General features: G+C 36.0%; 1 protein-coding gene across 1 annotated transcript in view; it reads right to left on the reverse strand.

Annotated features, from left to right (window-relative positions):
- Positions 1-14,279, reverse strand: part of LOC110461144 (nephrin-like) — a 48,585-nt gene that overhangs the window by 25,793 nt on the left and 8,513 nt on the right. The window contains exons 2-8 of the mRNA XM_021514474.1: positions 13,141-13,437; positions 11,204-11,494; positions 7,764-8,060; positions 4,003-4,257; positions 3,153-3,452; positions 1,095-1,421; positions 56-337 (exon numbers count right to left, since the gene is read on the reverse strand). Of these exons, the coding sequence (XP_021370149.1) occupies positions 56-337; positions 1,095-1,421; positions 3,153-3,452; positions 4,003-4,257; positions 7,764-8,060; positions 11,204-11,494; positions 13,141-13,437 (2,049 nt within the window). The remainder of the gene's footprint in view (positions 1-55; positions 338-1,094; positions 1,422-3,152; positions 3,453-4,002; positions 4,258-7,763; positions 8,061-11,203; positions 11,495-13,140; positions 13,438-14,279) is intronic.

Consider the following 14,279-nt stretch of genomic DNA (forward strand, 5'->3'; position numbering starts at 1 on the left):
GACATTGAACCGTTTAAAACCCACAATATTTATTGTCATATGTCTAGAATTTTACCTGAAATTGTATTGAATGTACTAGTGATGGATTCACTTGTTCCCATTGCGTTGCGTGCATAGACAGTTACGTCATACTCCGTTGATATATCGAGATTTTCAACTGTTAATGATGAAATTGTATAGTTCAGGGTGATATTTGTGTGGAATTCACCGTTGTTTTCCTGACAAGTCAATGTGAATGTTTGAATATTTCCGTTGTCCTCCCCGGGGGTCCACGATACGACGGCACTGCTTTTCGTGATTTGATCAATCACAAGGCCTGTAGGGTGATCTGGCTTGTCTGGAAAGGATTATTTTAAATTTACAAATATAACAATCATTTCTTAAAACAAGTTTGTGACATGCTGCTTTTTTGTCTTTTTATATCTTGCATGATATTATGACATTATGTGCGTCTTCTATGTTTTATTTTGATATAACTATGACACAATTTACATCAATATCAACATACACATATAACCACTAAATCGACTAATAATGTGCCCACACATTATGTTCCTTTCGTTGCAAGATGTCAATTGCCCTCAATATTTATACCGGGATTATAGTTTACATATTAGCTCTAGAAAACATGTATTTTTACAAAACCTAAAACTAAATGCATCATTGTATAGTGCTGATCATTCAAACGCACACATCTGTACCTGTTAGAACAATACTGAATATCACTAACAAAATGGAGATGACATAATCTAATAAGGTAATTTAATAACGCGGTCTTAATTTTGCTGAAAGTTAAACCCTGACCTTTTAGTATCTGGAACGTTCTACCGTGGCCTACTTGTAATAATGATGGAAATCTGATGGTAATGTTGCACACTAAACGACTTTTTTTTTTTTAAAAACAAAACATTTCTCACATGAAATACAGGGAGTAGTCATATCCACATTGCTTTTTGGTGATGAAAGACCGTCCAGATATGACGTATTTTTGTTGCATAGGACCGTGTTAAAGTTATGGTATCCCGCATTTACAAACTGTATTCATATTCATTGGTTTTTTCACTACAACTTGAAAATTAAAATGGTATACTCACCTGATATAATTATTTCGAAGTCGTAATAGTAAGTATACTCATTCCAAACATACAGCTGATAGCGGCCCTGGTGTCTAGTCTCAAACGTGCTGAAGTGTAGCTGCACGATGTAACCGTCAATCGAAACGTTCTTGTTAAAGAATAGCACCGTCACTGGAACGGACGAGACCGTGACAGAAAGTTCACCCTTTGGAGGTAAAGCAGAGCTTCCTCGTAAGATGGAAGTGTTCAAAGCCTCAGGGAAACTGATGTAAGTAATGTTGATGTCAAGAGAGGTGCCTTTGTCTGTTACATATGTATTCTGTACACTGATTGCTCGTGGTCTGCCTAAAAGTCAAAGAATAGTAAGATCACAACGCGCAGCTGATCATCACAACATATTTTATAACTTAGGCTTATTTTGACTGTTTGGCGGACAGTGATTAAACTATCTGTCATTTTTTATTACTGTGACCTATATTGGAATGAAGCTTAACATGTGTATCAACGAGCATCATATTTTAAGATTGAGAGAAATGTTCTTTGTATTATTTGCGTAGAGTCTATCATTTTATTTTAATAGACAACATATCATCTTTAGAATGCATCGTGTTATTTTACTAGGCAACGTATTATTTTTGAAATACACCGTATTATTTTGGTAGACTAACTATTATCTCTATTTGTACCAACTCTGGTTTGGTTTGTTTGTCTTTTACGTCCTATTAACAGCTATGGTCATTTCAGGACGTGCCTGGTTTTGTTGGTTGAGGACACCCGGGGTTCCCAAAGAAAAAAACACAGACCTACGGCCAGTACCTTGCGACTGCTCCAAGCAGATTCCACGTAGGTCACGAACCCGCAACCCAGTGGTGAAGGGCTAGTGTTAGCAGAATAGCAGACGCCTTGATCACTTGTGTACCGCGGCCCCTACCAATTCTGAATCAGTTCTGATTTAGTCACACGCGCCGTCAGTACATAATTGGAACTATTTAAGTTGTTACAACTTAAGGTGATTCTAGAATGTGAAACAATAGCATGAAGGTATTGATCTATTTATGTATACATTGTTATAGGGTGGGGATTTGAACAGTTTTAAAGTAATTGCTCGGGAATAAAGTCATTAGTGGTGGGCCAATACCCAAGGGTCAATATTAAAATCATGACTGGGCTCGTCTTCTGATGCCCAGCAATGGTATACATGGTTATGGGGCTGGGATATCAATAGTTTCGAAGCAATTGCTCGGGAATAAAGCCCCTAGGGGTCGGGCAAGACACAAGAGTCAATTCTTATTAAATGATTATGTGTGTATCTTAATACCTAGCAATTATATATGTACTTATTTGGTGGGGAAATGAAATGAAGTACCTAGGGGTGGGGCGAGGCCCACGAGTCAATACTTTTATCATTATTGTGTTTGTCGCTTGATGCTGAGCAATTGTTTACATGGTTATAAGGCGGGGATCTCGAAAATTGCATACAGAAGGAGAAATACATTCAATATTTTCTCATTTGTTCTCCCTAATGGCCCCTCCCCACTGCTCTCAGAGAAAACACGAACTTCGTGTTTACAAACTTGAATTCCTCTTGACCTTCGGGTATGTGATCTTACAAAATGATTTAACAAAGATTCAATTATCTGACAATAATTGACACAGTTTTGCTATATTTCAAGGGACGACAGAGGTACGGCTCTTCAAATAATAACTGATCAAGAAGTTTATAATCTAGTTATGCTGTAAAGATCACGACAACTTTGGATATATTCCTGTATAATAACAAAACTGATGAAACGACCAATTGCGAACAGACTACGTTATCTAAAATATGAGTTCATAGTCATAAAAAGAATGCTGTTCGGAAAAATACGAGGCGGCTTTTCGTGTCAACAACATGCTGTATTGACTTTGTTATTATATCAATCTGTTATATTTTCCTATCATAACTATGTTCGATTGTAATGTAGTTTAAGTTCAACATTGTAAAATACATTTGACTTAGCGTTCATATCTAATAGAAAACAAAGTAAGTTGTCAAAAACCAGAAAACCTTTTTAGAACAAAACATAATAGTGTTACCTCTCACATACAGGAAGTCTTGTCGTGTCTGTGCAATCTGACCATCTCTACCCCTATATCCGTTGTTTACCTCACAGACATATGTCCCCATAACCTCGTAGGTCACTCTAGGGATGGTCAGTGTACTAACTGACCCTGAACTCGTCACCTGGTCAAACGTGTCTCTAATCACTGTAGATCCTAACATGTGTTTCCACCTGTATGTGTACTGGGGAGGTACACCATTAGCTGTACAAACCAGACGAACGTTTGTTGCGTTTTCTGTTGTGTTGGTGATTGTAAGGTTTACATCAGGTCCGTCTAAAAAAATATCTGGTCTGTTACAGTAGGACACAATCTTTAATCTAAACATATTATCAGGGTAGCACTGGAATGCTTTAGGATAGATTCACATATTATTTTTGTTTATATGATATACCCCGAGACCCGTTGATGCGACTTCATAGGGCAGACAGATACAGGTTGTCTTTTGGATAACGCGATTAACATCGCTGCCATGTGCAGTAACAGCAATTCTGTGTCCAATATACTTTGACTTGTGACTATCATGGGCGTACTGAATCCTCTGTGATATGGTTATTCATTTATAAAATATATGTTAATGCACATCTAGTTTTCAATTGCTTAATGAACCAGGAAAAAAAATACCGAAATGAACAGCGATAACAGTAAAACATATATCATGTCTTTGTGTATCAAATGCAAAGGGTAATGCTTGTTTTTAACCTTTATTTGTATCAGAAAAAAATCCTGATACAAACGAGAGATGAAACTCAAATAAAATCAGCATAAATGATCTCGCAGAAAGGTTCAGCACCATTTTCATCGTAGCATCATTATTTTTACTCACATTGGACGACAAGCATAAACCGCTCCGTAGATTTTAGAATCGCTGTAGACCCTGCCGTTGCAGCACATACATAGCTGGCCGCGTCTGTTCTATCTATCCTGGGGATGCTGAGTATCCCGTTTGACTGCTTAAAAGTTGTTCCACGATACCAGGCCACACTAGGAGAAGGGTTACTTTCTGCTTTACAAATCCTGCGAAAGTCCACACTCTCGTTGATGTAGGCAGTAGAACTGTCTAGAGTAATGATGGGCTTGTCTATAATGAAAATAAAAATAAACACTGAGGTTGTGGATCAAGAAGCAAACTTTTAATATGGTGAACTCTGCAAATTATACTTATTCCTCATCATCAGATAGATCACAGAATCAATGGACGTTTGTTTTTACTTTTGGCAAAAACTTTACAGACAATTTTACATATCGCTACGACTACTTGCAACCTTGAGTTCCTACCAATTCATTATATTTAAATATCCACCTTCTACAGCATTGCGTATAAATTAGCGAAAACGAAATGAGTTTCGGCTGATTGATACAAATATGGTTCCGTTAGCGGTGAAGCGAGATCAAATTCCGATTTGTTTTGTTTTTCTATTGTTTCACGACCCACCGACAATGCGAGTGATTTAGGGCCAAACAACACGTTTAAATAGGCATTCACAAAAAATAATACATTAAACTAGTAATAAAAGGATTTAAAAGGTGTAAAAAGTTATAGTTCGAATTACAACCATGGCTTAGTTGCTTCAATATCTAAATATATGGAACATATTGGCGATCAATTTTGTCATGAAATACATCAAAGAGATGCTGGAAAATGTCTTACTCCATGGATGCACATTCAAATTTCTTTGACGACAAACTGAACAATCGCAGCTTTTTTTTTAAATTTCGACCGCGTCACTACCGGAGCAGTGTTCGAAGGGCTACTCACATTCCTCAATTTTGAAAGCATGCTCAACCGCTGAAATTTACCGAGAGACTCTCGTCGTCTTTCAGTTTTTACAAATTATTCCTAGAATTTTAAAGAAATATATACCGGGAAATCATTTCCACCTACTAGCGAACCAGGAAAAATGCACAAGGTAGCTGTTCTGATGCTACGGAGGTTTTAACATCAGCTATTTCGTCAATGATGTTTCCTCTACGACCTTAAATTTAAAGCGTGACATAATAGCGTTAAATTATAACCGAAATTTTTGTCAGTGTAAATAAACTTGCGTGACATCAGCTCGGCAATTATCTATGTAAAATGGTCTCCTCGACAATATAACCAGATCAACGTCGCAATCGTACTCTTTAGCTCGATCATCGTGCAGATGTGTCGTTAAATTGCGTATTGTAAGGCGGATAAAAGATCGGGCAGATCTAAAGTAGCGCTTACCTGAAATCACCCTGGCATTAAACGATAACAAATATAGTTACCAACTTAAATATTAATCTCGAAAAATATGATTTTTGAAAAAACAATAAGGGAGCTTTACTGCCATCTGTTTAGATTATGTCGGTATCTCTTTTAATACTAATACGAAAAACGTAGCTCGTGACTGGTGTGCAGATATGATTTTGAATTTTTTTCGTATTGTTTTACGGCCGATCGACAATGCCAGTCATTTAGGGCCAAACAACACTATAAAAGTAGACATTCGTGAAACCGAATACGTCAAAATCGAAATAAGAAAAGGTTGAATAAGTTTACAAATGTAAAACAAAGGCATGAACAGTGAACAAATGTATTCATATATAGAATCAACCAACATATTTTACATGTTATTTATGCATGTATATAGGTGTGTATGTATATGTGCACGCATGCATGTATGTATCTATGTGCATGCATGTATGTATGTACGGTGTCTCCTATCATCATTGGTACTGATCTAATTCTTATGTTCCTAAAGCATGTATGTAAATATTCATAGTTCATTATATTGCTATTGTTTGATATGTACCTCCTGGGAGAGGGCCTGTTGCTCAATTCCCATTAAATCTGATTGATTTCATAAAATATTTTGAAATGAAAAAACCCAAATGTTTTGTTATATACAGTATATCAGATTTTATTATAAAGATAAATTGAGTATATAATCACATATTGATTGAACAGAAACGGTTCTAAATACACTTGTGATAGACGATGCATGATAGAATCTCTCACGCATTCGTTTATAAATTGTTTGACTGTAAATCGCTAATCACACGAATGCCAATAAGGTTGGTCTTGTTTATGTAAAATGTAACTATGAATGACGCAGGTATGGCCTATGCGCAGTCGCGAGAGGATAACTTCAACTTTGCGGTCTGCTCTAATTGTTGAACTTGAACCTACGTTAGGTTGAATTTCAAATTTATTTTTCCAGACCATGTATTTTGCAAATTCTTTTTAATACTATTCGCGATTGAAGGCCTAAAAATACCAATAGGGCAGTTAAATATCTTTTGTGTCTAGGTTAAGAGCTGCTTTAGCAGCCTAATCTACTTATTCATTTCCAACATGGACGGGTAGCCACATGCTTATCAGGTTGATGCCGCCTTTGCTATCCATGTCTGACATCGCTTCATATCATACCAAGCGCTTACAACATTTGTTGTACTAGTTATGTATACTTCGTGACTGTACTCTTCAGTTAATGTTGAATTGTTCTCTCTGTGTTTGAACGTTTTTGTTTAGGGTCATTAGCATTGCCTTTATGTTTTATTTGCATTTTTATTTTTACATTTCAGCAGTTTAGAGGCGAGGCAGCGGTTATTTATACCCTTTGCTTTACAAAGGAAACAGCCGTTTTCAAAAGTTTTCACTTACTAACCTATTAATCAATGGCAGAAAGTGCCTCCACAGTCCCTTATTAGACGACTCTGAAGCAGTTACAATTGTACCTGTCACGTATTATAACTTACTGTCTTCGACTGTACTTTAAGCAAGTTATTTATTCCGACCCCCCCTCCCCCCCGATAATTCGATGAATTGGTCATTTTGTCCGCACTGTCAACTCTCAGTTACTTCTATATGTATTTTCGAAACATTTGGATAAATATTTAAGAGATTTTTGTTATCGGTCTAATTTAAAATAGAACCATACAAAGATAAATAGTACTGAATCCCTACAGAAGACGAAGATATCAGATTGAATCCCTAGAAACAATCAGAACCTGTTTTGTGATTTCCATGATTGACTAACGCGGGAGTTATGACTTTTCCAAAACGGTATGTCATCAGCTCAACTTAGTCGTTCGGACCCAGTGAGCTAAGAAACGAATTTGCGAAACTTCAAAATTTATGGATTATGTCAATTTCACGCAGATTTCGAAAATCAAATTTGCATGGAATAATGCTTTCATATCAGGCACATCGTTATATCCGTCTTTAGTCTGTCTGTAATCGGCACACTCGACATGTGTGTCCTATGCAAAGTCGTAAAGGACAACCTTTTCTCTAAGGTTCAAACAGACTTAGTAGATAAAAAAACAATCTTCAATAATATATATATTTTTCTAATTAGCATTTCATATTCAATGACCAGAATTTGTCACTCTGTCAAATTTTTCACTTGCCATATCGGCACAACTTTGTTCATTAAAGTCTGTATTGAGAAAGGCCAACTACAGAACATGTATTCAAATAGTTTGTAGTGTCCGTATAGCCGACCGGACTATTACTCAATATACATTTTATATATTTACAAACCCTTTTGAGTTCAATTTGAAAACTTTCATCTTAAAATGTATTTTTAAATAATTTTATAAAATTTCTCATGTACTTACAGAGGATATTAAACTGAACAGACTTCCTACCAAACTGTCCGTTAGGACTAGCCTGGTGTCCGGCTAAACACACACACTGTTGTTGGTGAAAGGTTCTGTCCACATTTAATATCAGTCTGGAGGCTGCTGTTGTCTCATTGGTCAGATTCTGTCCTTCCACTGTTGACCTTTTACACTGCCATCTCAGTGTTGCTAGAGGGTTACCACCCTCTACCCGACATTCGAGTGTTACTGTTATACCCGTCTGAACGTTGTATGTACCGGATGGCGACATCACTACACTTCCTGTAGGTGGATCTGCAAAGATAGTAAAAACAAAGGTGGCATGTTAAAATTTATATCAGTCAACTAGTTTATCAACACTGTCTATATTGACCATACTTATTTAGAAACACATCAGCCTAGATCCACATGTTTCCTGCCGGCGGATCTAAACAAAATGTTTTCATAACACCTGTTTTTTCTTTTATGTCAAAAGGCCAGTTAATCAACACTAGATATAGATTTATTGAAGCAACATAATTATCATAATTATATCCTTTTAGGAAATATTTTTAATCGATGGAAGAATACTATAATGTATCGTTGTCACGTACGCACGTATATATTAGATATTTTGTAAATATTTTCCTGATGGTATTTCTAAGGTAAGTATCTTTAAAAGTATAGGACGGAAGTACGTCTTGCGCAGCGGTATTTTTGGGAGGCACGGGAGAGACCCTGAACTATACGGGTGGACATGGCATTGTCCATTACCTGAATTGTTATATTGTTGTTCTTATATTTGTGAACCAGGCACAGGATACAGTCTGTGGTAAGTTTACAGTTTCTATATTTCTATTCTGTATTTAGTTTTGGTAGTATTTGTTTGTACCAATACAGTTATCAGGTCAAGACATCTAACTATTGGTGTGGTCCTAGCATGCGTGACTATGGTGATTGATATTTATGCAGATGTAATATCTTACATTTACGAATGTTTTGATGTATAAATACACAAAATGTATGCATTACTAGTGTATTAAAGAGAGGTATAAACGTAATTAATTGATGTTAAATGTGTTTTATTTGCTTATACCTTGTATTTGTTCGATACAATAATATATGGAAGCCATGATGCATGCAGACATAGATTGGTGTACTGCGTATGCAGTCGGGTTGTAAAAGTATGGAAACCTTACGTGCCATATTGTAACACTTCTAGATTTCGTTATTATTTGTACATTTTGGATCCGCACACTATCTCTAGATACTTTATGCCATATTAATTCAAATATATATTTTTCTCTAATTACAGTTATGAAATAATTGGTGTTAATTAGTATAATTTCTGGACTTATGTTAGGTGAGAAAGGAACTGGGAGTGATGAGTTTAACTATTTTATTTAATTACTCATTGTAGCTTCACATGAAGGCAATCACCGACTCATCAACCAGTCTGGACCAGGCGTGGTGTCAACACATGTAAACCATTACCTACCAAACATCTCGTTAAGAAATACAGCAGTTTTAGTTATCACACAGGCTAGTGTCTTGGAAGTCGACGATGTGTAGCCGCCGGACGTACTTGGAGAGGACATCTGTACCTCATTCGTAATCAGAGGTGTAGTGTTATGGACACTACGGTACTACTGTACCTCATTCTTTGCTGGGTATAGCAAAGAGTACTTCATGTAGTGTTTTGCCTGAGGTGGATAGCTTGTGTAGCTTTTGTGTAACTCCGGGTTGAGCTGTGTCACACTGTTAGTGACCTATTGCGAAACTTTGTCCGTATTTCGTAGAGGCTAGCGTCGTTGATGTGGGCTACAGACTTTTGTATTATAATTTATAGATTAGGAGTGAGTGTGCCCCATATATATTTAGATATGAATATTAATGTGAATACATATTTGAAATTGTAATCATTTCGTTGGTGTTATTTTCCCCGAATCATAAACCGAAGCGTGTCCTAGGTGACAAATGTCCATGGTTATAATTCCTATCAACTCCAAAATGCCATTATTTCGTATAAAGCTTCTTAAAGAAAACAGGAAAAGATCATCCTTAAAATTTATTCTACAGAACTGTTTTTCGTTATATTTTTAAAGGGTTTAACGTCCAATCAACAGTTAATATCATCAAAGAACGTACTTCCATCTGTGTAATGAATGCGTGCATGTGTGTATGTATGCTAGATGGTATGTCGATGTTATTGCCTCCTTGCGCTTTGATTTGTCTTGTTAACCGACTTCTTAAAGAATGTAGGGTTAAAGTTTTCCTTTGGAAAAAAATATATGAATCAGAAATCCATCAGCAGAGTATACATGTATTAAGGAAAATTAACGAAAGAAGCACGTGAACTCCCATTTATACAATTCGGTAATTGATGCAAACAAAAATCAACAACACTGCACCATACACATGTAAATCATTAGTAATCCTAGGATCCAAAACAGCGTGTAGATACGTCGTTCCTTCCTAATTGTATATTAAAGTATATTTTTTGCCAACTATTATAAGGACTCCACAAATTGAGATGTTTGGCTGGTGAGGGAGTTGAGCTTTACACCACATTTCTTTTTCATGTAAGATGCAGTCAACATGCGATATATTTGATCATATCACCATATTGAATATATTTTAATTTCAACATTTGATGTGTTGATTTTTCTTCGGAAAAGTACAGAAGATTAAGGGAATAAGAACAAACAAGAGGCCCAGATGAACTGTATTGCTTACCTGAAATAATAAAGCAACTACGGGAAAATCTTTACTTAACTTCCCCTATTGGGCCCCGTCCCTTTGCCTCGAGAGGGGAAAAACTCTCCAATTTTACAAAATTTAGCCCCACTTATCAAAAGATGCTCGAAACGAAATTCGTTAAAGTCCCTCAAATTGTACAGACGTGTATTTTTACTCCCATTCCCCCTATTTGCCCTGTCCCTTTGCCCACAGAGGGGATGGGCACGCACCCTTTATTTATAGAACAGTTGAGTCCCCTTTGCCTTAGGATGCTCTAGGCCAAATTAAGTAAAGTTCCACCGGGTTGTTCGGTACTAGTATCGTTAAAAAAGAAAAGATGACGGACGGACAGACGTCACACGGCGCGCCACAAGCTGACCGGTCCTTTGGACTAGGCTAGCTAAAAATGTTCGTCGTGTTCATTATATTAAGAAATATTTCTTACTCGGTTATTGGTATCAATGACAACCCTATATTACATAATATGAATGCTGATCTATTTGAACAACGTACGTGGAAATATCTATAGTGTCTTCAAAATTATCTGTGATAACCTGTATAAGTCCGGCTTTCATGTATGCAGGGACATAATTATTGAAATACACATTTTATATTTAAATAAAAGTGATAGCAAACCTCCGTGTAAAGAAAAGAAACCCCAGCACATTGAGACGTCTATTGAATTACCTTGTGACAACCTAACTGTAAATAATACTTACAATACACTATGATTGAATTATATTTGTTCAGCCTCTGTGCGAACTCTTTATGCGTTGCAGTGCATGTACATCGCATGCCGTTGTATGATCTGTTAATAGAGGTGATTTCTAACTTCCATACAGCGTCTGTTGGTATGCTGATGTTATAGGATGCCACATTCGGCTGGTTCACACAGGACCAGGTAAGGGTGGCCAAAGGATTACCACCCTGCATTTTGCAATACATATTTAATGTTTGTCCCTCGTACACTGGCTCGCTCTGTATAATGAATGTATCCACGTCAGGAGCATCTAAAACAATATACAGGTAAGGCTGTGTAAGAAGTTCCCTACCCGTAACGCAATATGGTAACACCCTTAACCGATATAGCATCAACGTATATAGATTAAACTGAGATAACTTTGACTATTCTTTATTATATCATGTGACATAACGACACACAAGATAAGGTATATTCACGTCAATGGAATAATCTAAACATTTCAGTTTTAACAAAATCTAATAGTAGTCAAATATTGTTTATCATTTAACACCACACTATATGAAAATAAAATAGACGCAGTTCGACACTGTAAAAAACAATTTTCATAACCAGAACATTTCAGCAACACATTTTTCGTATCAAATGTGATATACTCAATCGTCTTGATTCGTTAATATTTCTGGGTGCGGCTATGAAATGGTTTAAAGAAAATGCGTTTATTAATAAGGAGATAGGTGAGAAAACACACATAAACAATGAGGCAAAAGACGTTCAAACTGTAGATTTCATTGAGAAAAGTTAAACTTTTGTTTGTTTGGGATTTAACGTCCTCGCAACAGCCAGGGTCATATGAGGACAAAACACTCCATGAAACAGAAAGTAGATAGAGATGACTGATTACAGAAGTAGCAAAAACAGGAAACAAATAAGATCCCAAGTGTTAATTGTTAAGTTTTTGTAGTAATAGTGCGGTGGATATGACTTAATTTACTGTCTAAAATATTAACGTAACAGATATATTGTAATATAACACAGAAATATCTCTTCATCAACGGATTCAAGATTTCTTGATGAGTGGTTGCTCCCTTTGCAGCCATTAAACCTTTTGATTTAATCATGTGCATGTAAACTGTGACTGCCAATAATTAAATAGGTAATTGCTAAACCGCCCGGTGTTTTTACTTTTAACGGAAGGGAGTTGTATTCGCTAACATGACAAAACCGAACTGAATGAAAACATGTCTACGTGCTCTTATACAACATCTAACTCAGAACCAAAGTTATCTTGTAAACATTTTACCAATTAAAATTGATATGTGGACATGTCAGGTGACATTGGGTGTTACGAAAGCAATCTGTCGGCAGTTTTTTTTACATCATGGACAGAACATTTATTCCAATAAATTGTTGTGTCTGTATAGCCTACCGGAATAATACACAAAATACAGATTATTCCAATAATCCTTTTATAGATTTTGATGTTGGTAGGAAGTTAAACCCTTTTCCATCAATCAGTCTAGTAGGGATAGAAAACAACTGGTAAAATCAGTTAAGCAAGATTTGAAAATTATTATGTAAACAAACATGTTTTCAAAAGTGATTTTATAAAATTCCGTCAGTACTTTCTTAGGATATCTACATCTAACTCAGAACCAAAGTTATCCGGTAAACATTTAACCTATTGTAGCTGTAATGTATGTGGACATGTCAGGTTATATTGGGTATTACGTAAGCAATTTGTCGGCAGTTTTCTGAACATCATCGACAGAACATTTATTCCAATAAATTGTTGTGTCTGTATAGCCTACCGGAACAATACACAAAACACAGATTATTCCAACAATTCGTTTGAAACAAGTGCACCTGTAAACGGAAGAAAAAAAGACAAATTTGAAAATCATTATCTAAAAAAGTATTTTTTCAAATGATTATAAAAAAGTCTCATTTACTTACAGAGGACATTAAATTGAACAGACATCGTGCCAACCCATCCATTAGGACTAGCCTGTTGTCTGGCTGTACACAAACAATTTTGCTGGTGGTAGGTTTTGTCCACTTTTAATTCCAGTCTGGAGTCTGATGTTGTGAGATAGCTCAGATTCTGCCCGACAAAGGTTGACCCTTTGCACTGCCATGTCAGTGTTGCCAGAGGGTTTCCACCCTCTACACTACAATTGAGCATTACTGTTGTGTCTGCCTGTACGCTGTAGGTACCGAATGGCCACATCACTACATTTCCTGTAGGTGGATCTGCAAAAAAAGTAAAAGAAAACGTGGCATTTCTGTTAAAATGTATGTTGGTTGACCAGAACAATCAAAACTGTATATATTTACCAAACATATTAAAAAAACACATAAGCCTAGATACTTTTAGGAAATATCCTTCATCAGTTGAGGAATATTATTTGGTACATGTTAGAGATTAATATTCCCAATTATTTTGTTGTATTTCGTAAAAGTCTTCTTTATTTTTTGGACAAAACTATAANTAATATTCCCAATTATTTTGTTGTATTTCGTAAAAGTCTTCTTTATATTTTGGACAAAACTATAAAGACGGAAACGGACGTCTGTAAGTATAAAGCTTTACATATATTGTTATGAATATGTTCTGTAGAAACCGTTTAGATCGGTACACAGCGAAAATGGTAGGGTATTATAATAAAAAGAATGTGCACAGTTCAAATTTAATGGTTTGATCAAACACGCAGATATTCGAAAATCGTTGACAAAATTGTGTAGAACAATGTTTTCATATCGGGCGCATGATGAACTTGGTCTCGGTTCTGTCTATAATCAGCACATTCGACCAATATGTTAGGCACACTCATGATGGTCGCGTGAATCTAAAAAACTTCTTGCCAAAGCATGTACAAGTAAACCATGTACAAGTATGTCCTTTACGAAGCTTGAAAGAGCGATATGTTTTCTGAGGTTTATACTTAGAAGGTAATGCTCAACATAAATAATAAATCTGTAATTAGCATTCATAATTAATGACCAGACTTTGTCAGTATAGAAAGATTTTACTTAATCTATTGGTAAAACTTTGTTCAATTTAAGTCAAAACTATATTGTTGGGGTGTTGAGAA

The sequence above is a fragment of the Mizuhopecten yessoensis genome, unplaced genomic scaffold (genome assembly GCF_002113885.1).
Source record: "Mizuhopecten yessoensis strain PY_sf001 unplaced genomic scaffold, ASM211388v2 scaffold10577, whole genome shotgun sequence".
NCBI lineage: Eukaryota > Metazoa > Mollusca > Bivalvia > Pectinida > Pectinidae > Mizuhopecten > Mizuhopecten yessoensis.